The 25,292-nt window shown below is 42.5% G+C and overlaps 1 protein-coding gene across 1 annotated transcript in view; it reads left to right on the top strand.

The window, feature by feature from the left end:
- Window positions 1–8,354: 8,354 nt before the first annotated feature.
- LOC124616216 (pikachurin-like) overlaps window positions 8,355–25,292 on the top strand; it is a 976,895-nt gene continuing 959,957 nt past the window's right edge. The window contains exon 1 of the mRNA XM_047144519.1: window positions 8,355–8,904. Within this exon, the coding sequence (XP_047000475.1) occupies window positions 8,769–8,904 (136 nt within the window). The 5' untranslated portion in view covers window positions 8,355–8,768. The remainder of the gene's footprint in view (window positions 8,905–25,292) is intronic.

The following is a 25,292-nucleotide window of genomic DNA, read 5'->3' as shown; positions in this document are numbered from 1 at the left end:
CTTCATCCCTCAGAGCTACCCATTCTTCTTCTACTGTATTTCTTTCCCCCATTCCTGTCAATTGTTCCCTTATGCTCTCCCTGAAACTCTCTACAACCTCTCGTTCTTTCAGTTCATACAGGTCCTATCTCCTTAAATTCCCACCTTTTTGCAGTTTCTTCAGTTTCAATCTGCAGTTCATAACCAAGAGATTGTGGTCAGAATCCATATCTGCCCCTGGAAATGTCTTACAATTTAAAACCTGGTTCCTAAATCTCTGTCTTACCATCTGATACCTTTTAGTATCTCCAGGATTCTTCCAGTTATACAACCTTCTTTCATTATTCTTGAACCAAGTGTTAGCTATGATTAAGTTATGCCTTGTGCAAAATTCTACAAGGCGGCTTCCTCTTTCATTTCTTCCCCCCAATCCATATTCACCTACTATGTTTCCTTCTCTCCCTTGTCCTACTGACGAATTCCAGTCACCCATGAAGAAAGTTGTCCAACTAAGACATTCATAGTTCTTTGCGTACTACATGGATATGTAAAAAAAATGGGGGTTCTTATTTAAAAAAACGCAGTTGATATCTGTTTGACCTATGGCAGCCCCATCTTTGCAGTTTTCTCGTTTGACGCTTATTTCGTGAGATATTTGGCCCGGTCACGATCAATGGACCACTCTATAGAACAATCTCTTTTCCGCAGTTACATAGCAGATTTTGTGTAGTATAGCTTCCATGAATTAGTCCTGTAAAGCCTGGTACGAAAGCACTGCCAAATTTATTGAACCTAGTGACATGTAAAGTGTCGTCCCTTAGGAAGGAAAAGACGGAACTCAACCTCGTGGATGTGGAGACATGTAACACGATCGACTAGTAGCTTCCGTTCATTTTATCATTGTTTCTTAGTAATGCTTGGAGATTATTGACATGCAGTCTTTCTTTCTTTATGAGCTACGCATTGTTTACAAGTAACAAAATCCCGATCATTCTGGATTTAGTAACGCCCATTTAGATTTGCATTTTTCGTTGCATGGGTACTGTACTACATGCAAGTATGATGGCATTATTAAGAGTTTATTCATTTTTTATACGTTTGTGTTGAACATCCATTTATAACAGAAATTTTCATTCTTTTAACATTGATAAGAACGCAGAATGCTCCCGTTGCTACGAAAGTCGCATGAATGTTGTTAAAAAAAATAAAGGCCTATTTGTTCGTTGAAAATACACTGGTGTGCAAAAATCAGGGACAAAAGAGGCTTTCGGATGATGTATCACTGCGGGGTAACATAGCTCGATGAAGCCTGAACCATACTTAGAAAGAACACCTACAATATAGTACAGAAGGTAACTGAAAGAAATATGCAGTGAGATGAACAGAAATGACGATTTTATTCAAAGGCAATAGCTACACTGAAGTGACAGCGGGTCACGATGATCTCACCGACAGTACAGAGAATGGGAGATAGTGCTTAACTGAGTGTGTGATGACCAAGGACAGGAGTGTATTCTCTGTAAATTACCCCACGTTGTCCACAAGGTTGGTGAGGAGTTTCTGTGACAGAGCGCTCCAGTCCTCCACCAGCTCAGCTGACAAATGCACGATGGTCATTGATGCACAGGAACGTAGTACAGTATGGCTTCCCAACGCATACCACACATACTCGTTTGGGCATATACTCGGAGGAATGGGCAGACCAGTCCATTCGCCGAATAGCCTCCCGCTCCGAAGGCTCCTCCACCTCCTACGTTCGCTGTGGCCGCGCATTGTCATCCACAGTATTGAAGTCAAGGATGAATACGCCGCTGAAAATACGCATATGGGGAAGGAGTACAGTAACACAATACCTTTGACCGATGATTGTACCGTATTCAAAGAACTGGAGGTCGGCAGACTCATGCAACTTTATGCTTCCCCACACCATAACTCCTTGATCACCTAACAATCGCCATCCAGGGGGGCCGAGCGGTTCTACGCGCTACAGCCTGGAAACGCGCGACCGTTACGTTCGCAGGTTCGAATCCGGCCCCGGGCATAGATGTGTGTGATGTCCTTAGGTTTGTTAAGTTTAATTAGTTCTAAGTTCTAGGCGACTGATGACCTCAGAAGTTAAGTCGCATAGTGCTCAGAGCCATTTGAACCATTTTTTGTTTCAGTTAATGTTAATAGGTTTTCTAACAACAAGCATGTGTTGTTCAACAACAAACGTTCTCTCATTTTCGTGAACGTCTACATGCTGACTGTCATACACTGACTGTCATACACTGCTATGGCCTTAAGATGGTTCAAACAATGAGATTTCTTAAAGAAAAACGTAATGATTTTAAAATAATTATTCTTTTTGTAATTATAGTTGACATCCTATTAATATTTTACTAATATAGTTTATTTTATAATTCACTTTACATATTGTATTGTATTGTATTCTAACCGGGGACCTAGATTAATGAGACTTTATTCAAAATGCGTAGTGATTTTAATTCAGACTAAAAGTCCTTGTAGAGGCTTGCAAACATTAGGAGTGTTATTATTGGTAAGAATTCAGTAAGGCTGTGTAATTGCTTAAAAACAGCCGCTGTATTTTTCAGAATTTGTTTATTAACTATCATGACACGTTTTGGATTTAACCCTTCATCTATTATAAGCAGACAAAAGTAACAGATATTTTACAGAAACGTACATTTCTTGTAAAAGTCAGTTCCAAACACTATTTAAAAAAATCTAGAATCTTGCATTGAATTAAAATAAAATAATATAGTGTCCCGTTTCTGTCCGCCGCTCGTGGTCTCACGGTAGCGTCCTCGCTTCCCGAGCACGGGGTCCCGGGTTCAATTCCCAGCGGGCTCAGGGCTTTTCACCTGCCCCGAGATGACTGGGTGTTGTTGTGTCGTCTTCATCATCATCATTCATTCCCAATACGGTCGGAGGAAGGCAACGGCAAACCACCTCCATTAGTACCTTACCTAGTACGGCGGTGCGGGTCTCCAGCATCGTGCCCCTACGCTATGTCAAGGAGCATTGGACTTCATTTCCGTAACATCCCGTTTCTACTTACCCCATTATCTGACGTATTGACGACTTTTCACTCACAGAATTTTAACTTCACCTAATGTTACACCTATTTTGCGCATTTGCGCAGTATCGGGTGAATGATGACGCATGAATCTTTGTTCTGTTGTGCAACTGAAATTTTAATTTCAATCGTGAAGTTTTAACTGAAACGACGGAGAGGCTCCGTCCCCGCCGCACCCACAGTGGTCCACAACCCCACGACGACTACTGCAGTCCGCTTCACCCCTCCACCGCCCCACACCGAACCCAGGGTCATTGTGCGGTTCGGCCCCCGGTGGACCCACCAGGGAACGTCTCACACCAGAGTAAGTGTAACCCATACATTTGCATGGTAGAGTAACGGTGGTGTACGCGTACGTGGAGAACTTGTTTGCGCAGCAATTGCCGACATAGGGTAACTGACGCGGAATAAGGGGACCCAACCCGCATTCGCCGAGGCAGATGGAAAACCGCCTAAAAACCATCCACAGACTGGCCGGTTCACCGGACTTCGACACAAATCCGCCGGGCGGATTCGTGCCGGGGACCAGGCGCTCCTTCCCGCTCGGAAAGCCGTGCGTTGGACCGCAAGGTCAACCGGGCGGGCCACTTTACATATACTTTATATTCCTTTCACTTGATTCTATTGATATTTTCAGGACATTTTAGTGATAGTTTTCAAGATATTTTGGCTAATTGAACTCTGTGTCCTGCAGTTAGCAGGTCCTTTTTCATATTCGTAAACTAAATGAATTATCGAAGCCCTACGTATCCACTATCGCTCACCTTCGGGCATCCCTGTGCTGGACCATTGTACTCAATTCTTGTTTACTCCCTACGCGGGGGATGGCAGTCCTTCTTTGCTAACAAGTAATTCCTTCTGTTGATTTCATACTATTCTTTACAACCGCCCTCCACAACGTTCGACAGTCTGTGTCCGCAAGTACACGAGTTTCGCCAGGTCCGGGTTTAGCTGTGGCTGTTCCTTCGCGTTCCCAGTTCACAATCACTTCACCAACAAGCGACGAGGGCAGCTATAGCAGGGATGAAATGTCCCCGATGTGTCTCTTGATAGTGACTAGGCAAGTTCAAAGACCCTGTCTCCTGACTGCTTCTCTACTTTTCTTGTGGTGAGTCAAATACCTCTGAGCATGAAACTTCCTGGCAGATTAAAACTGTGTGCCCGACCGAGACTCGAACTCGGGACCTTTGCCTTTCGCGGGCAAGCGCTCTACCATCTGAGCTACCGAAGCACGACTCACGCCCGGTACTCACAGCTTTACTTCTGCCAGGATCTCGTCTCCTACCGTCCAAACTTTACAGAAGCTCTCCTACGAACCTTTCAGGAGTGCTAGTTCTGCAAGGTTCGCGGGAGAGCTTCTATAAAGTTTCGAAGGTAGGAGACGAGATACTGGCAGAAGTAAAGATGTGAGTACCGGGCGTGAGTCGTGCTTCGGTAGCTCAGATGGTAGAGCGCTTGCCCGCGAAAGGCAAAGGTCCCGAGTTCGAGTCTCGGTCGGGCACACAGTTTTAATCTGCCAGGAAGTTTCATATCAGCGCACATTCCGCTGCAGAGTGAAAATCTCATTCTGACCTCTGAGCATTATGGGACTTAACTTCTAAGGTCATCAGTCCCCTAAAACTTAGAACTACTTAAACCTAACTAACCTAAGGACATCACACACATCCATACCAGAGGCAGGATTCGAACCTGCGACCGTAGCGGTAGCACGGTTCCAGACTGTAGCGCCTAGAACCGCTCGGCCACCCAGACCGGCTGTGGTGAGCCCGACTCTCGTGATATCAAGTGGAAAATTCCACATTATATGGAGCGTCTGGGTACTTTTTATCCAGCTGTGTATTATTTTCTCACAAACACATTTATCAAAATGACAAGATCGGTAAGAACATGAAAACAGACTTCATACTGAAACTTACCGCCAATCCTTTTTCTCGCTATTGTAACAGTGGAGGGAAAAGTGATAGTGACCAAAAAGATACCCTCGGCTAAAAATGAAGTGACTCATTGAGTATATACGCGGTGGCACTGGCATTTTTTCAGATGGTCAGCAATCACAAGAGAAAAGATCAAAATACAAAAATTACTTGAGGAACGAGACTACAGTTAAAATGGACAAAGAGGATGGGTAGTGAGTCAACTTTTTTTTCACTAAAATGAGTACTGTACTGGAAATGGGTTATGAAGGCTAGCCAGATTAATACGTACAGAGCTCGAAATATTCGCTCCATGTAGGAAATGGACAGGGGCTCTTTTTGCAGTGACTGTATGGAAGGCTGTGCAATTGAAAGCAAACGACATTGGTGGCCTGTTGTTGTTCAAATGGTTCAAATGGCTCTGAGCACTATGGGACTCAACTGCTGTGGTCATAAGTCCCCTAGAACTTAGAACTACTTAAACCTAACTAACCTAAGGACAGCACACAACACCCAGCCATCACGAGGCAGAGAAAATCCCTGACCCCGCCGGGAATCGAACCCGGGAACCCGTGCGGCCTGTTGTTGTATTCATGCGTATTTTTTGTCGTTAAGATCGATAAACTGTAAATATCCGGTTAGTCATTCACCACAATAAAGCCAAATAATGTTACAGTAAAATTAATAAAGGTTCACCACATGCAAAATTTGCAGTTACCAAATATTCCTGTACGGGATATCTTTTATTTGAAAAAGCTATAGAGGTCAGTGTTGTTGACATATCCAATATGAGACGTGGGCACTCACACTTTTACAGGTACCGTGAAACTGAAGCCACTACAGGTGGGAATGAAACTTGTCCATTTCTACGCCGCTACGTCCATAAACATATCCCAAAAGATGTGTTCTTCAACGGGCGTGTTGGTCAGAATAAGAAGAACAAAATCATTAAATTTTTTGTAACACTTGTATCAACTGCGAGATTTAAGAAGATGAAACATTAGTTCCCTATACACAGGCTAGTTATCTCCCGAATGATAGAGATGGGACTATAATGTATTTGGTCAGCTGTCATGATGGGATCTGTATACTTCAAGAGAAAGCCATAATGATCAAAATGACACCGAGTACATTCTCAGAGGAAACTGTTGCCGTTCCTTTTATATTAGCGCTAAGAATTTGGTGGCCTATCTGTTTTATGAAGTATTGCCTCTCTGAATCGAGCACAGTAAACTTTCTAAGGAACATAAAATTTCTTTTTCCCTTCTAAATGTATGAGTTTGCAGTATGATGCACATTATCTTGGGCGAGTGCAAAGAGATCAGTTCATTTGTGGTACTGTCACGGAGATATTTCAGCTCCGTTATAGCTTCGCTAAGGATCCTGTTTTTCCCAATGAGTTAGCATATCGGGAAAACGGGTGCCTGGCAATGTTAAGAAAATAGGCGATATACTGGAAGTGAAATGATATATTCCAGCTGACTACATAGAATCTTATTAGCAACAGGAAGAACGGGAGAAGAAACAATGATGACTATGCTCATTATGTTTTGCTTTAGCATTGTTATAAGAAGTGCACCTTCAGCCCAAAATGTTAAAAAAACAGTAACAGTCTCATTTCAGTTTGCAGCTCCCAATATTTACTTATTTTGTTATAAAAACTCGTTTCTCAAAGTCTAGTTTCCGTTAAACGAATATTTCTTACTGCACAAAGATCATGAGTAAGCAAATTTTGAATTTACTTCTATATTAAACTACAAATTACAAAACAAAAATACACATGCTACCCAGTGTTTGAAGACTCAATAACCATATTAATTGTTGTATATTTACTTACTACTCATAAACTAATAAGGTTCAAATTTTCTGCTGTATGGAATGTGCAATGCAAAAATTGTTTGTGGCCTCTTAAATTCCTGAGAATCCTTCATCAGGACAGAGTTTACTCATCAAGTTTCGAAAATATTTGAACATTAACTTTATTTTTGCAGTCGCCGTAATTTGAAAGATACTATTGTGCTGCAATGTTGCGGCTTTATTCTGCTCCCTGGCACTGATGTTGGTAGACCCCGTCGTTCTCTGAAAGTTACTTCAGAGTAGGTGCTGTAGTACAGCCTGATGAGCCGGCTGGGGTGGACGAGCGGTTCTAGATGCTACAGCCTGGAACCGCGCGACCGCTACGGTCGCAGGTTCGAATCCTGCCTCGGACATGGATGTGTGTGATGTACTTATGTTAGTTAGGTTTAAGTAGTTCTAAGTCTAGGGGACTGATGACCTCAGTAGTTAAGTCCCATAGTGCTCAGAGCGATTTGAACCATTTAAACCACTCTGATGACTCTTAAATGCTGGCGTCAAAGTGAGGGAAAATTACCGATAAATTTAAACCAGTTCTGATGAAAGGAGACATATTTCGATGGAACTGGACAGTGTGCAGGCTCGAACCGGCACTCATTCATAAAGTGAGACGACTGTCTATGCACGTAAGTGTGAACACTTCCACATTCCAGTAAAGTTCGCTGCAAATGAAAAATAGCTCACCTTTTCACAAACGTCCATTTCTTCAAACTTCTTGTGACTTCCAATAACATTTAATCACATTTAAGCTAACTTTAGTGCGACTTAGCATTTAAATAAATTTAAATCCTTAAACATTATATCACAATGGCGGCTCTTCAACAACTGGAAAATTTCCGCATTCTCCTCCACGTTTATTCTCGCAATCACCTGAAGTTACAGTCTCGCTTCTCGCTTACATCCCTCCTCAGAATACATAATATACCAAAGAGCTTCTTTCTCGCAGTTGATAATGTTTCTCTGACAGTTGCGCAAATAGCGCGATCTTTGTCCATGCACTCAGCGCTTAACACGTTTATCTACAATTCTCACACGGAATATTTAATAAAATTGACACAATAATATTACTCGACAGTTTCATTTCTCATTGTATACATAGAGACGTGTTATTACAGCATTGCCAGCTAAATGGGAATAAATACGTAGATGATTTATGCTGTAGGAAGTTTTTCACCTTCTGCTGTAAAATTTTACATTCGTGACTCAAGACCTTCTTGAAATGACCTGTTCGATATGTCGAAAGTTCTGAGTTTTTGAATTGTATAGATTCACTATGATGTACATTAGTGAGGTTTATATTTGTTGTAGGCTGTGGATATTGAAAGAAGTAACCTTATATTTTACGCTGGAGCGTTGGAAGTGTTATACGGAACAATTTGCGGGCGCCGATCGAAGCGCGGGCGCTCTCGTGGCGTCCCGCTGACCCGACGGCCGCCCCCGGCGCGGCGCGAACGTGGACTCGCCCAGTTCGACGACAGAGCCGCCTGGCGGCCGCCGCGCGCATTCCGTGGTCTCAGTCTGGCAGTGGACGCCGCGGTAGACGGACGTCAGCGACCGCGCGAGAGACGCGTTGCGCGCACAGCGCCTGTGCTAGTTCAGCTTCCCCGGACGCCCCTAGGATCTCACTGCGCCAGCGATGAGTCGGCAGCCGGCTGCGGCGCGCTTTGCGTGACTAGGGGGAAGACACATTCCGCGCTCGCATCCTCTCCGGTTCGATGCCTTTAGACGCCGACGCCCCCTACAGTCGCCACCCTCACGACGCCGAATGCCGACGCTCAGAGCTGGATCGCGCTCTCTAGGAGACGCCAGTTCGTTCCCTTTCTGTTGAGAACAACCGATTCGTTGAGACCGCCAACAGTGACAGAAACTACACCAGTGTACGCTAGCGTGTTTTTAAAAATTTCTGTTTACTTTTGTTCAGCGTTTTGATCAGTATCCGCATCATGGTAATGAAGATGGGAGATATGGAACGAGTGCCATCGCGTTTACTGTTTCTGTGTGTGCTTTTTGTGGGATATACACGTTCAGCTGTTCAGCAAGCAGATGTGCAGAACTCACTTTTTGAAGCGGCATTTCAAGGTAAGACAGCAACCACTCAAACTAGAATACATGTGCCATCAGTCTGAAATAACTATATTAGGACCACATAGAACATCCGTTAATTTTGTCTTGGTAGATCATGTAGTATAGTCTTGTGAGTAATTGTGATGTATGCTCATGACACATCTCGTAATTTAATTTGTGTCATTTAAGTGGTGCAAAAATTCGACCTGATCGTATTTGTTTATACAGGCAGCATCATTAAATATACTTCATAGACAATGATGCTGTCACTTACTAATTAAATACTATTTAATTACAGTTTCATGGTAGTAAATTTATGAACAACGGATTTTAGACAAATGCTCAACCATGTTCTTATTGGAGAGTTAAACTGTGGAATTATTGAACCACTCCACGTCACCTAATGCACTAGAATTTAGCGTGTATTTTAGCTCCCCATTTACAACAAATATGTTTAAAATACTTAAAATATGAATAATTTGTGTAATTGATATTTCAGCAGAATGCAACCTCCTTAATTTGCACAAAATGCTGTAAATGAAGCTGCCACAACAATTAATAATGCTTCACATAACTTTTTTCTTATAACACGAAATTGAGGTTCAGACCCGAGACTCGAATCCGGGCACATACCTGGTCTATGGGGCCTCGAGCCCTGCTCCGTCACACATTTCAACTTGTCACATATATTCAGAGTAGCTCATGACCCACCATAAATAAAAATATTTCGTCTCACTCGACAATGGTTCCTATTTCATTAGAAAACGCATGTGTGTCGAGTGCCTGAGAAGCCGTACATGCTGTGATATGTGATTCCAGTGTTAGTGTAGCTTACGGATTACGGCTCTAGTTCTTCCTACAACGCTGAAGGTCAATCCGGATTTATTCGAACAGCCTACCTTGGTTCCGTGAACCGCTGTGAATGTGAAACGTCATCCACTGACGTACTCTCAGATACTTCTGGAGACTTTGTTTCTTTTAATGGGCCATGTTTGCAGTCACCAAGCATATTTCATGAACGTTATGTTTATAATCTCCATTGCAAATATAAAGCTTATGTTTTCAGTTACTGTCTGTGGTAACCTTCGTGACATGTTTGAAGCGTGCGTCAGACAGTGCCTAAACGACGTTGGCAGTCAACGATCGCTCAGTGAACTGTGAGTTGACATGCCCTCGATGTTTGATGGAAGTCGCACAAGTTTTCAGCAGGTACTCACAAACGGCAGAGATTTGGTTCAGGTACTTATCCAACCTTCCTGGTTGGAAAAAAAGTATTAATCGATGAGGTATGCTAATTTGAGAATGGTTGTTGGACACGAATAAGTTATTAATGATTCTAGTATGTTGCTATGAAAGCGATGACCAATTCAAGGTAGATCATCCAAAGCCACTTGAGGCAAGGTGCATTGCGTGTGAAGAGGATATTCTGCGGAAGCGTGAATAACATCCAGTGTAATGGACAGAGTTCGCTATGGAATAGTTGATTCAGCTGCCCCTAGGTATGGATTTTATGCAACCCACAACGCCTTCAGATAACACGAGCAAGATTTTCATATTCTCTCCTTCACTACACAAAAATTATTAATCCCACGAAAAAGAATGAACAAGACCTTTTCGTTCGAAATTCAAGCAGTTAAGTTTTGTACTTGGAAAAGCTTTCGCTAGCTGTCGTAGCTTTCGAATGATTCAAGAAAAACTTACGAAAGTGGCCTTCAAAGACGCACACAGAAAGCTGTGGCATACAGCAAAAAGTTTCAACAAAAATGATCCTGTTCATTTTTTCTGTAGGATTTATAGTTAGCACTTTACGAGCGAGAAATATGAAAATCTCGCACATGGTTTTTGAAGCCACTGCAGATTCCATAAAACCAATAGATAGTGAGGGGCAGCTCAATCACCTTCTATACGACAAAACTTAATACGAGTCTCTGTAATAACGATGAACATGAGGGGAATGCATTTCAGCTACAAGTACACAATCATAATGAGCCTTACGAACATTGTAATCTAGATCATTTTTGGTTTTATGTCCCAAGATGACATGTGTCAAAACCAGGTAACTAAGGAAATTCTCATGCGATCGGACTGCATTAATTTTAAAGTTCATTTCGGTCGCCAGTTTATACGAGGAATATATTTCCATCATGTCGATCGTTATTACACAGAACAGTACTGAAATTAATGGAATGAGAGCCATTACTCTACAGCCGTTCGTTAGAGGGTTGACTCAGACTGGGCATTATACACTATCACGCTCCGCTTGAATATCCACTTTACACGCAATGTGACCATGCTCTAAGGGGTGTAGACGGCATTATTCCTAAACATCCTTCTTAGGCCTCACTTGTCACAACGCAACCAATACGATCTGTAATAAAGATATGTTATTTATGGAAGAAATAGATAATATCGGCGAATGTGCCAAGAGAACTAGACGTTAAATCCCGATTGTCGGAACAGACTTAAGAAACGTATTCAAATCATTCGCAATCACGATTTTATTTTGAACGTACGTGGGGAAGTAGCCTCGATATCTATGTATTTCCCGTGTTTCCCGGAAGTTATTGTTAACAGACAAAGACATCAAGAAATACAAGTCGGTAAGTGGTGATTCCGTTCACTGCGCATTTGAAGCATCTGCTGTTTTTTAAACTCTTTAAAAAATATCAAGGGATATAATCCAGTAACAGCTTCCGTGAACAACACTACTTATCAAATAAATCGCAACGCCATTAATTAATGAGGCGATACTACCAGTGTCTGATAGTGACTCTTCTCCATGCATCCATGCACACTTTACCTAGCTTGGTGACATTACGCAGCTTAACATATTTTCTCTCTCACCTGTCAGCACTAAGTATATTGGGGGACAACTTCATTGTATGTTTCTTTGTATGCTGTAGTGTCGCGTTTCTATTCCTGCACAAAATTATGGAGGGAGACAGTGGGTGGCACCCTGAGCGATTATCCAGGAAGACGGAGAGTTACAGCCTTTTTCTACGTTTCTAGAAACGCACATAGTGTCCCACCCAATTTGACGGCTGCATCCGACAGGTTGTTACCGGTCAGCATTGTCATACGTCCTTTATTCGACGATACACTACGAAGGAACCGCAGATTTAGTCCATGACAGATACAACTCACAACTCCTCATCGTCAAAATGTGACTGCTAATATTCCTTGAAGCCGATCTTCATGGCACTGCCGCACATTAGCGAACTCAGCCGCGGAGATTTGTTCTAGAGTGCAAATGAATGATAATTAAGGATCTTTTAGATTCCAAAGACCGCACAACCGTTGCGTAAGATATGATTTATACTTGTACTACGAACTTCCTTACAGAATTTTACACAAATTCAAATCAGTATACCATTTTAATGTTTAGAAGGTATTATAGATTAGATTGCGGTGAGCAAATCTCTAAATACAACAGTTTTCAAATACTTTCTTGTCATACATGCCCAACTTGCGAAATAACTGAAAATGAATGAAATGACTTCAGTTCCGTGTTCAGGACGATGCGTGGGCATTTCGCAGAAACAACGATAGGTAGATTTTAAACTTTATTTTATACCTAGATCAGTTAACTGAGAAGAAACAGCTCATCACACAAAAGGCGACGAAGGCCGGTGGCTGTGAGAAATTCAGCGGCATCAAACAATATGTCCAGCGTGCATTATTTACTGACACGTCGAACTACTGTTGTATTGTATGGAACTGGAGACCTAGAAACGACGGAAGAGGTTTCGGCCCCGCCGTAGCCCTCAGTGGTTCACAACCCCACAACAGGCTGCAGCAGTCCACTCACCCCACCGCCGCCCCACACCGAACCCAGCGTTATTGTGAGGTTCAGCCCCCAGTGGACCCCTCGGGAACGTCCCACACCAGACGAGTGTAACCCCAATGTTTGCGTGGTAGAGAAATTATGGCGTACGCGTACGTGGAGAATGTGTTTGCGCAGTAATCGCCGACATAGTGTCACTGAGGCGAAATAAGGGGAACCACCCCGCATTCGCCGAGGCAGATGGAAAACCGCCTTGAAAACCATCTACAGATTGCCCGACACACCGGACCTCGACACTAATCCGCTTGGCGGATTCGTGCTGAGGACCGGCACGCCTCCCGCTCGGAAAGGTTCGAATTACCATACTAGTCCTCTATTTTCCTGCAACTATTTCATACTGACGTTGCGGTTGCTGCACCCAAAATCGAAAAATTATTTCTAGTAATATGTTGGAAGTCGGTGCACAATGCGGTAGGACGTCGTTTTGTTGGAAAATAACTTCATTAGGCTCAAATCTAACAAAAAAGAAATTACTACCGTATATTCTACACGTACGAATAATGTCCCCGTGGTATTTCTCTCCAACATCAACAAAAACGAACAGTGATTTTTGTCGTCATTTTGCTTACAACGAGTCCTTGCAGTGACTGGGAGCTAATTCTTAAGAATATAACTGAACGCGATACAGTGTCTATTGCACCCACTGCAACCCTCTTTTTGCTCCTCTGTCACTTTAAAGAACTGAACTTGTATGAAAAACCTGCAAAAGTATGGAGTGAGAAATGATGAAACACAGAAAAGGAACACCGAAGCCGTCAAAATCAGATCATATTGTGAATATTTAACTTGTATTCTAAGTAATTATGTTTACTTCTTTTATAGCCTAGTTTTGATCTACTATTTAATGAAGTAATTATGTTTACTTTTTATCGCTTAATTTTTGCTTCTCGAATGTGCGTTTCGCGTTTGTAGGCGTAAAACTAACGACAATGAACGTCTTATTCAACTTTCAACAGACAACTATGACATCCGTTCTTGCTCTTGCATGTTTCTATCTTGTCTAATCATGTAAGAGGGACAGTGAATGTCGAGATGGAACACGTGAATAGGCTGCTTTCTGTAACTCAACCGTAATCCCCGATAAAGTCCGACCACTTTCACATTCATTCTAAAATTTCTTCTTGCTAAGTGACCGGGTAGCGGTGTAGACAACGGTGCACACGTTACTGTCGTGTTCCTTGGCTTCAAGAAGGCATATGACACCGTCCTGCATTGCTGCTTAGTGAAAAAAGTATAAGTTTACCGAGTATCGGACTGCCGGCCGGAGTGGCCGAGCGGTTCTAGGCGCTACAGTTTGGATCCGCGCGACCGCTACGGTCGCAGGTTCGAATCCTGCCTCGGGCATGGATGTGTGTAATGTCCTTAGGTTAGTTGGGTTTAAGTAGTTCTACGTTCTAGGGGACTGATGACCTCAGAAGTTAAGTTCCATAGTGCTCAGAGTCATTTCGAGTATCGGACTAAATTTGCCACTAGATTCAAGACTTCCTTGCAGGCAGAACTCATGGTGACCTCCTTAACGGGACATACTCGACAAAAGTAAAGGTAATTTTCGGAGTACGCCAGGGGAATGTGGGAGGACTCTAACTGTACAGCAGTGTGTATAACTGATCCAGTAGAAACCGTAGGAAGCTATTTAATACTGTTGACAGACGTTATTGTCTACAATAAAGTATCAACACCTGAAGATAGTACAGATTTGCAGACTGAATTACAGACGCTGATGCAGGCTCTGTCAGTTGACCCTAATCGTAAATGAAGGTAATGTTTTGCGCAAGCATAGATAAAGAAACCACTACTGTACAACAACACAGTTCATGACAAATTGTAGGAAACAGTACCTACCGAAAAATACCCAGGAATAATTATCCAGACTATGTTGTAAAATGTAAACTTTCACGATCGCAAATGTCACAATTAGTAAAACGTTCCGGGCTATTAGGCCGTGTTCGAATGGATTTCACATTAAGACCCGACGTTTCGTCCCCATCTGTGAGGACATTTTCAAGGGGGATCGCAGCTTTTTTGAATGGCCGATTCACATCCTGGCTCGCTACTGATTACAGTAAGATTACGCCTCCGCAAGCTGTCGTAACGTTTCAATTCCAGCTTTTGTCAGCGGTTGGGAGCATCCTTGGCCGATTTCAGATCGTCTAGATTCCGTGTAGTTGTGGGAAGGTGCACGTGGGCACTAAAAAAGAACTATCACAAAACGACTAGAAGACTAGAAGACAATTGCAGAAGAGGGGAGATTGATAAACCAGCTATTGTGGAACACGCTTTGCAGTCGGGAGAGCACCCCACTCATTATGATAGGAATCAAGGACTGGCAACCACAAGCGGATACATGAAAGGTTATATAGAGAGGCCATAGAAATTGTAAAACAACCCAGGAATTTCAATGGAAAATGGTTCAATTGGCTCTGAGCACTATGGGACTTAACATCTGAGGTCATCAGTCCCCTAGACTTATAACTACTTAAACCTAACTAACCTAAGGACATCACACACACCCATGCCCGAGGCATGGTAGGGTAGGGAAAGAAAAGAAAAAAAGGGGCTCAAAAAATAAAAAAAATTAAAAAAAAGGTGTAGCGTAAAAAAAAAAGAAATAAAAAGGCAGGATTCGAACCTGCGACCGTAGCAGTCGCGCGGTTCCGGGCTGAAGCGCCTAGAACCGCTCGGCCAACGCGGCCGGCTCAATGGAAAAGAGGAGGATTGTGAAATTGAATGACATTTGGATTCAGTTGCTGAATAAGATGTGTACCAGTCTTCCATCATGCGATGATAACAACAGCGGACGGTGGCACTCGACAACGTGCAATTGCGCTCGCGATTCAAAACATGTGACGTCACGCCACCGTGCAGAAGCTCGCTGGAGCGGAATTTTGCCAGAGTGTGAATAGGTCATTCAAAAAACCTACCATCCCCCTTGAAAATGTCCTTCGCAGATGGGGACGAAACGTCGGGTTTCAAGCTGAAATCCATTCGTCCACGGCATAATAGCCGGGGACATTTTCCTAATTGTATCGAGACCATATCAAATAGAACGAAAAGCTACGCCAGACTAAAATTCATAGGAAGTATCTTAAGGAAATGTAACTCATCCTCGAACGAAGTGTCTTACAAGGCGCTTGTTCGACAGATTCGTGAGTACAGTTCATCGATCTGGAACCCTTTCCACGTAAGGCTGAAGGAAGTGACAGAGAAAATCCAACGAACAGCAGCGCGCCTCCTCACGAGATCGTTTTATTGGCGTGAGAACATTATACCGACATTTTCAACAAAAATCAGTGACAGACGCTACAAAGTGAGGCGTTGAGCATTAATGAGAGGTTCGCTATTGAAATTTCAGGAGGGTGCCTTCTGGGAAGAGCCGGAAAACATATAACTTCCATCCACATACATGACGACGACGAGCAAATTTCAGAAATTAAAGTTAATGTAGACGCTTACCGACAGTCATTCTTCCCACCCGCCGATGGCGAATTGAGCGGGGATGCTGGATGAGTTAGTGCTACCACAAGTACACTTCGCCACACACTGTCAGAAGGCCTGCCGAGTATTGATGTAGATGTACATACAGAAAACCGACGTTTCTTCATCCTAATGAATGTCGTCTGCCACAGAAGTTGAAACGCTGAGTTGGATTTCAGAGGCTTACACACCCAGGAAAAAAATTTAGTTTGGCATTGCGACCCATATTTACAGGCCACGGTTTCACTCATCAGTCAGTGATTACAATGTATTGAAATTTCACACGAAGTTACGTCCCATTATTTAGAACTGTCTTAACTCTGGGCAAGATACCTAAGGGTTTTGGAAATTTTTTTGGGTTGACCATTATAAAAGATTTCTTTCACCAAGAGCTTGCATCTCACTGATCAATCTATTTTATTGCTTGTTCAACGATGCGTTCTTTGTAGCTGTTGTATTCCCTTGTCACGCAGATTTACAGACATTACATTACTGTCTTCAATGGATGACGTCTACAGAAATATAAAATCCGGCTATTTCATTAACAAATCAGAGACGTGTAAAAGAAATAGGAGCGTCTGACTATATACACGTATTTACGACACAAGTAACGCATTAACGACCCTCGATGTGGTCAGTGACGATCAATATATCTCAGCCAGTGATCAAAAATTGTACTAAAGAGAATAATGTGATTCCTAGAACCACATGGGAAGTTTTTCAACATTCCAGAGCCAAACTGGCTTTTTATCGACCGTGAGCCCTAGTAAATACACTTCTAATAATCGCTATCTGTCATGCACGTTGAGATATTATTTCAAATGTTTTCAACCCATGCGTTTCGAGGCAAAACTTCGATATCTTAATGATTTTTCATGAAGACGTCTTTTTCTTCGAAATGTTGCATCAATAAAATCATGTAATAGTTCAATAAATTGCGACTGATGATGCTAAGAAAACATTAATCAGTTTTAGAGCAGTGTCCAATATTGTAATGTCTTCGTCTCCTGACCAAGAAATGATGACTGATGAAGCGAGACGAATGTTTAGTTAAAAGAGAGATATAATTTTATCACTTTACTTACACTAGGGGAATTAAATTACTTAAGTACGTGAGGTAAAGTTCTCATCACTTGAAAGGAAACAGAAATTTTTCTACAAATAATCAGTAGAAACATATCCATATTAAAACTTCCGTCACAGTGATCAATTGTATTGTGACACAGCATTTTCTGGAGGTGCTACCTGTAACAGCCGTTTGTAGCATCCTCTTGTACATTCAAAATAAAGAAACTGCACCACTGTAGACAGAACGACAAAAAAATAGGGCCATTGGCAATAGCAGCATAAAAACAAGGCCAGGACCTCACGTCATAGGACTTGGGTCATTGTCTCAGAAATTTAGAGACATCTGACACTCATTCTGTATTCACTTGTGCCCTGTGTGCTACGGTTTGCTTATTTTACGACACAGATTACAGACCTGACTAAATGTTAGAATCGCAGCAACAGCATCTGAGTTCCAACAAATATGAGGGACAGAAACTACAAAAGTTTTACCAATGAGCTTATAAGGGCTTACTATATCGTTCAGAGTTAACTAAGTACGTGAGCCCAATTTTACCAACTAGATTTTTCTTTTCTTTTTCTTAAAAAATCTGTCACATTCCTCTTTTACAGGTTGAAATGATAATTTGGCTCGTTTTCAAATCAATATAAAAAACAACAAATTACGTTCGACGAACATTTGGTCTCATGTGAGCAGGGAGACTCTTTTGGCATGTGTGCATCTCGTGGCGTAATGGGTAGAAAAGTGGTTTAGTAATGTGACTGCACTGAGCTGCATGTTTCCATTTTTTATCATTTGTAGGAATTCAGTAGAATGAAAAAGACGCCGAAACTTAGGACAGTGTTTACTCAGATTATGAAATCTGTACGAAATAGCCATACTGTAGATCGACTTCGCTAGAATTCAAATATTTTTATTCAAGTGGCTAAAGTTACCGTGAATCTGATGTGCTTTAGCCGACCGCTGTGGTCGAGCGGTTCTAGGCGCTTCAGTCCGGAACCAGGCGGCTGCTGAGGTCGCAGGTTCGAATCCTGCCTCGGGCATGGACGTGTGTGATTTCCTTCATCTGCATCTACATCTACATTTGTACCCAGCAATCCACCCAACGGTGTGTGGCCGAGGGCACTTTACGTGCCACTGTCATTACCTCCCTTTTCTGTTCCAGTCGCGTATGCTTCGCGGGAAGAACGACTGTCTGAAAGCCTCCGTGCACGCTCTAATCTCTCTAATTTTACCTTCGTGATCTCCTCAGGAGGTATAAGTAGGGGGAAGCAATATATTCGATACCTCATCCAGAAACGCACCCTCTCGAAACCTGGCGAGCAAGCTACACCGCGATGCAGAGCGCCTCTCTTGCAGAGTCTGCCACTTGAGATTTTCTAGACTCGCGAGCCAAGCCGAGGCTGATGACCTTGATCAAACTACATCGGTAGCACTCATGTGTTGGGAGTTGATCCGCGTCTGCCGATTCATTTTCCCCTTAAGAGCATAATCGCCTCGTATAGTAAGTATACATAAGAAGATGCATAGCTTATCGTACGGGGATTGCTTTGATGCTCATCGCAATCACTGTCAGTTGCGAAACTAGCAAACTTTCTACAACCGTTGTTAGGGTTTCTTTCGTCCTTTAGGAGCATACAAATGTAGAAAAAGTAAGAGATGCAATTAACGTCCTCTGGTGCCAAAATTTCTAACCTACTCTACTCTCATATCATCTCAAATTGTTGCTCTAGAATCTTCTAAAATTGTTGCTTTAGTATCTTTCGTCTTCTTCATCGCTTTTCAATCTGCATCTTAATTCAAAGTGTGGGGCTGCTAGTGTCGATGCTTATTTGTCGCACACGTATGTTATATTTATGTGACAGTCAATTATTAGGTTAAACAAAAGCTGGTGAACAATAGTATGAGGAGACAGGTTGATGCCCCCATCATCGAAGAGGAGCAGTAGTTCTGTCAGACAGAAGAAGACCTATTCAAAATTCTTGGTGCCTTAGGTTAGCCCTTAAGCCAATGTCAATCCGGCTTGTGGAGGTCGAGTTGGCTAGGACACTAAGACGCTATTTCGGAGATCATGGGCTCGAATACCGCTCATGAAACTGACTGTCTTCAGTTTGTGTTCGCCCATGTGAGTCTTCCTGAATACATTTTTGTGAACTATCTCTTAAAACGTGATCGAATTTTTAACAAATAAATTGATAGTTGCAGTGTAAAGTTACTAAATGTCACTGGTATAGTGACATTATACTGAGTGCACTATCCGAAAATTACCTCGAGCAATTAAACAGAGAACCGACTCGTGGAGATAACATCTTGGACCTACTGATAACAAACTGACCAAGACTTTTCGACTCCGTAAGCGTAGAACAGGGAATCAGTGAACATAAGACCGTTGCAGCATCCCTGAATATGGAAGTATAGAGGAATATAAAAAAGGGAGGAAGGTTTATCTGTTTAGCAAGAGTAATAGGAAGCAGATTTAAGAGTACCTAACAGATCAAAACGAAAATTTCTGTTCCGACACTGACAGTGTTGAATGTTTATGGAAAAAGTTCAAGGCAATCGTAAAATGCGTTTTAGACAGGCACGTGCCGAGTAAAACTGTGAGGGACGGGAAAAGCCCACGGTGGTTCAACAACAAAGTTAGAAAACTACTGCGAAAGCAAAGAGAGCTTCACTGCAAATTTAAATGCAGCCAAAACCTCTCAGACAATCATAAGCTAAACGACGTCAAAGTTAGCGTAAGGAGAGCGTATAGTGAATTCGAAAGTAGAATTCTATATACCGACGTGACAGAAAATCCTAGGAAGTTCTGGTCTTACGTTAAATCAGTAAGTGGATCGAAACAGCATATCCAGACACTCTGGGATGATAATGGCATTGAAACAGAGGATAACATGCGTAAAGCTGAAATACAAAACACCTTTTTCCAAATATGTTTCACGGAGGAAGACCGCACTGCAGTTCCTTCTCTGAATCCTCGCACGAACGAAAAAATGGCTGACATCGAAATAAGTCTCCAAGGAATAGAAAAGCAACTGAAATCACTCAACAGAGGAAAGTCCACTGGACCTGATGGGATACCAATTCGATTCTACACAGAGTACACGAAAGAACTTGCCCTCCCCCCCCCCCCCCCCCCCCCGTCTAACAGTCGTGTACCGCAAGTCTCTAGAGGAACGGAAGGTTCCAAATGATTGGAAAAGAGCACAGGTAGTCCCAGTTTTCAAGAAGGGTCGTCGAGCTGATGCGCAAAACCATAGGCCTATATCTCTGACGTCGATCTGTTGTAGAATTTTAGAACATGTTTTTTGCTCGCGTATCATGTCATTTCTGGAAACCCAGAATCTACTCTGTAGGAATCAACATGGATTCCGGAAACAGCGATCGTGTGAGATTCAGCTCGCTTTAATTGTTCATGAGACCCAGAAAATATTAGATACAGGCTCCCAGGTAGATGCCATTTTCCTTGACTTCCGTAAGGCTTTCGATACAGTTCCGCAATGTCGCCTGATAAACAAAATAAGAGCCTACGGAATATCAGACCAGCTGTGTGGCTGGATTGAAGAGGTTTAGCAAACAGAACACAGTATGTTGTTCTCAATTGAGAGAGGTCTACAGATGTTAAAGTAACCTCTGGCGTGCCACAGGGGATTGTTATGGGACCACTGCTTCTCACAATATGTATAAATGACCTAGTAGATAGTGTCATAAGTTCCATGCGGCTTTCCGCGGATGATGCTGTAGTATACAGAGAAGTTGCAGCATTAGAAAATTGCAGCGAAATGCAGGAAGATCTGCAGAGGATAAACACTTCGTGCAGGGAGTGGCAACTGACCCTTAACATAGACAAATGTAATGTATTGCGAACACGTAGAAAGAAGGATCTTTTACTGTATGATTATATGATAGCGGAACAAACACTGGTAGCAGTTACTTCTGTAAAATATCTGGGAGTATGCATACGGAAAGATTTGAAATGAAATTATCATATAAAATTAATTGTTGGTAAGGCGGGTGCGAGGTTGAGATTGATTGGGAGGGTCCTTGGAAAATGTAGTCCATCAACAAGGGAGGTGGCTTACAAAACACTCATTCGACCTATACTTGAGTATTGCTAATCAGTGTGGGATCCGTACAAGGTCGGGTTGACGGAGGAGATGGAGAAGATCCAAAGAAGAGCGGCGCGTTTCGTCGCAGGGTTATTTGGTAAGCGTGATAGCGTTAAGGAGATGTTTAGCAAACTCAAGTGGCAGACTCTGCAAGAGAGGCGCTCTGCATCGCGGTGTAGCTTGCTGATCAGGTTTCGAAAGGGTGCGTTTCTGGATGAGGTATCGAATATATTGCTTCCCCCTACTTATAACTCCCGAGGTGATCACAAATGTAAAATTAGAGAGATTCGAGGGCGTACGGAGGCTTTCCAGCAGTCGTTCTTCCCGCGAACCACACGCGACTGGAACAGGAAAGGGAGGTAATGACAGTGGCACGTAAAGTGCTCTCCGCCACACACCGTCGGGTGGTTTGCAAAGTATAAATGTGTATCTAGTTAGCTTGTATACAGCCGTGTGTCCGATCCCAGTTCCTTTAAGAGATATATGTCCGACAGAAGAACAAAAGTCTGTTTGCCTGACCTCCTATTGAAGGTGGAACTAAGATGGTAAAACAGTGACGGCTGGTTCGAATGTATTCCAAGGCACGATGATTTTCGTGCTGCGTTTGTGTTGTCCTGTTACATACTCAGTGAGTAACAGAGGTGATAATAAAACACTGGGAATGGTTGTTTGGCCTAATTATCGAATGCCAGTTTCGAGAATATGAACCGTTTTAAGACTTGTGTGTCCACTGTCGAATTCCTAAGCAGAAGCAGAAAGAATCACGTGTACTGGAAATATCTACACGGACATATATGTAAATTATGTTAGGCTGTTGTTGGTTTCTCTGGAAGACCACACATTTATAGGGTCCAGAGCTCGAATCTAGAAACACACAAATGACATTCTGAGGTTGCAACGAACGCAGGTGGATATTTTATTCACAGTTCCCATTACACATGCAACTTCCATGCCCATAGTCATCTTTGAGGTGAACTTGTGTAACCTTTGACAATAAATGTTACTCTCTCTTAATTGCTGTCGCGTGGATCCAGGATAGCTAAAAAGCTATAAATATGCCAAGTATGTGGCACCCGTGGATGTCAAATCAATTTATCTTCATACTGTAGGTGTTTGCTGCATTCTGTGTGGCTTCAACTGACACTGGAGCACAGGTAATCTGGTCGAAGAAGATATGTTACGAATTTCGTACATTACAGTTAATACTTTCGGCGAAGTAGGTTGTCCAATACCGCTACTTCACTAATTTGATAAAACTTACCCCTCATGAGAGCTTTAATGGCTGTTTATAGGTGCACAACTACTCGCAATGTCCTTGCTCGTTCGCTAATGATCGAAGTATTCCACCGTTGATTTACTGGGAAATGTAATCACTGCTTATAAACACTTAAAGGTAATAGCTATTATGTGTAGCTGTACGAATGTGAAATATTTCTTCGATGGACTAGTAATAATTTCACGTTCGGGTCTATCTTTTGAGAAGAACCATTGAAAACAAGCTTTCTTGATTGGATATTTTCTCTGACATAAGGCACCATATCTTTCACGGCTTTAACTACTTGAAGAAAAATATGTGAATTATAGTGAAGCCGACGTGCAGTAACAGTAGCAATTTTGTTACTCTCGTACTGGAATTCATAATTTGTGTAGAAATTGTCCGAAACTTTGACATATTTTTCATTCTAGAAAAAGAAATTGAAGGATACGGTTTTGAACTCTGCATCCACACCACTCCCCATTACGCCACGACAGACAGACAGACTCTTGCGTCCATATGCTTGCGAAAAGTAATTTTGTGGCTTTTATCTTCGTTCTAAGACGAGACGAGTTATCATTTCAACATGAATGAGATGAATATGACTAACTGAAAAAAAAATTAATTAGTAAAACTGGTCTTACATTCTTAGTTAACTCTGAACAGTAAACAGTTAGCCCTTGCAATCCCATGGGTAAAATTCTATAACATTTATGTCTCATATTTGTTGGTAACCAAATGCTGCCTCTGCAGTTGAAACATTCAGTCAGGTCCACGATATGTGCCATAAAGTATGCAATTATTAGCACACAGGGCATAGGTTAACACAGAGCGACCGTCGGGTATCTCGCAATTTCTCAATCAACGACCCACTTCCTGTGTCTGGCGTCACCCCCTGGCCCGATTTTTATGCGGCTGTTGCAAATGACCCATTTTTTCTGCCTATTTGTCTACAGTGGCCCAGTTTCTTTCGCTGCTGAGTGTACGCTGCCGATGGGGCACGGTGGCTGAGCGGGAAAGTGTGAGATTGCGTACTCAAACCTGTAGACTTCAATCCTCAGTCCAACTGTCCTAAGATTTTCCTCTGTAACTTATCGCTTGTTTTGCTTCTGGTAAAAATTTGTGTGTGTGAATAATTTAAAGTCGCGTTATGATTATAGTCCGCTTGTAATTGAATGGTCCCTCAGTGTGTATCAGTTGAGGCACAGGACGGAATCTGATCAAAATAACTCGTTGGTTGACGTTTGATGGGTTGGAGCTGGTTTCCTCCAAGCATAGCGATCAACGCCACGGCCGAAGTGTTCGCCGTTGCCAAACTTCCGCTACAAACAGTTCACTTTCACTGTTAGGCAAATGCTGTGTATGAAAATCGTGAATTTCCATGCCGTCGTTGCGTGTGGTTATCACATCGGATGATATGCGAAATGAAAGGGACAGACTCAGGATTCGGGATACAAACATCTCAAAACTATAATACTGTAATGCGGAATTGCGGGGTAGCTTAATGGTGAATATACCTTACCAGTTGTGCAAAGGGTTGTGGTTTAAAATCTTGTCAGATACTTTGAAATTTTTCGTTCTTAAATCTTTATTAGAATGACTTTGACTGTTATTTTAATTCAATAAATTAATTTCAATGTATTGTTTTTATTCCTAGTCCCTTTCTTCGTCATTTTGGTCACGGTATTGACTATTGTACTTACTTTTATTTTCTTCTTCCTATTATTCTCTTTTTCTTTCGAATCCACCTCTGTGGGCTACGACATGAAACCGAGTGTCATACAAGACCGCTCATCAGTCAGCTTGTGTAGCCAGGATGGGTATAGTTTCAGGTAACCAATGAAAGCGAGAAATTGCAGTTGGCTTTTATCGCTGAAATAAAAAAAACTTCTGTCTTAAAACGAAAAAAGGAGCATGTTCAATAGTACTACCGCAGGTTTTTGAACGCCGTTTCTGTGGGATACATTGCACATTGTGAAGTTGCGATTAGGTTAAGACGCGAGTTTGAATTCAGTTTTTCCAAGGCTCGTCATCTACCGCAGTTCAGTCACTGGACACTTAAATTCATCTGTCGACAGATAATTACGCTTTCCAGACCAGACATAACCTACGGCGGTCGCTGCCAACATTGTAAGGTAAGCAGCACCATGTTTGTGTGTCGCCTATAAAGGAGCGGCAGACGGCAGCCGATGTGACAACACTGTAGCACCATGTGACAGATGTCAATTAACAAGTAAATTTAATCAGACTATCGTAATACACTGTGTTGCTCGAACGGTGTATCGAATTAATCACAGCCTTACGTCGTACCTTTGTAGCTGCGCATAGTTACTGTAAATAACACCGTGTTCTATGTGGTACAGAAAGCGTTACTTGAGTACGGATAACATTTTCGTTGTCATAAGAGAACGTGACGTCACGCAGCTTTTGTGACACGGGCCGGTATCAGATAGCGCACACCGCATGCATGAGTGCCGTCATCTGCGAGAGAGGCTGAACCTGTCACACGGCGGTAAAGTGCACGGTGTTTCGAAATGGCCACTTGCAAACTCCTGAGATTTGTACAGGGCACTGAGCAGGTGTTGGTGCAGTGCTCAGGTGCTGGTTACGTATTTGAGACGATAGTGTCTCAAATCTACATGCAGCCATTCA

This window comes from Schistocerca americana, chromosome 5, assembly GCF_021461395.2.
Source record: "Schistocerca americana isolate TAMUIC-IGC-003095 chromosome 5, iqSchAmer2.1, whole genome shotgun sequence".
NCBI classification, from domain to species: Eukaryota; Metazoa; Arthropoda; class Insecta; order Orthoptera; family Acrididae; genus Schistocerca; species Schistocerca americana.
The sequence above is the reverse complement of the archived record's forward strand: the minus strand, read 5'-3'. Positions and strand labels throughout refer to the sequence as shown.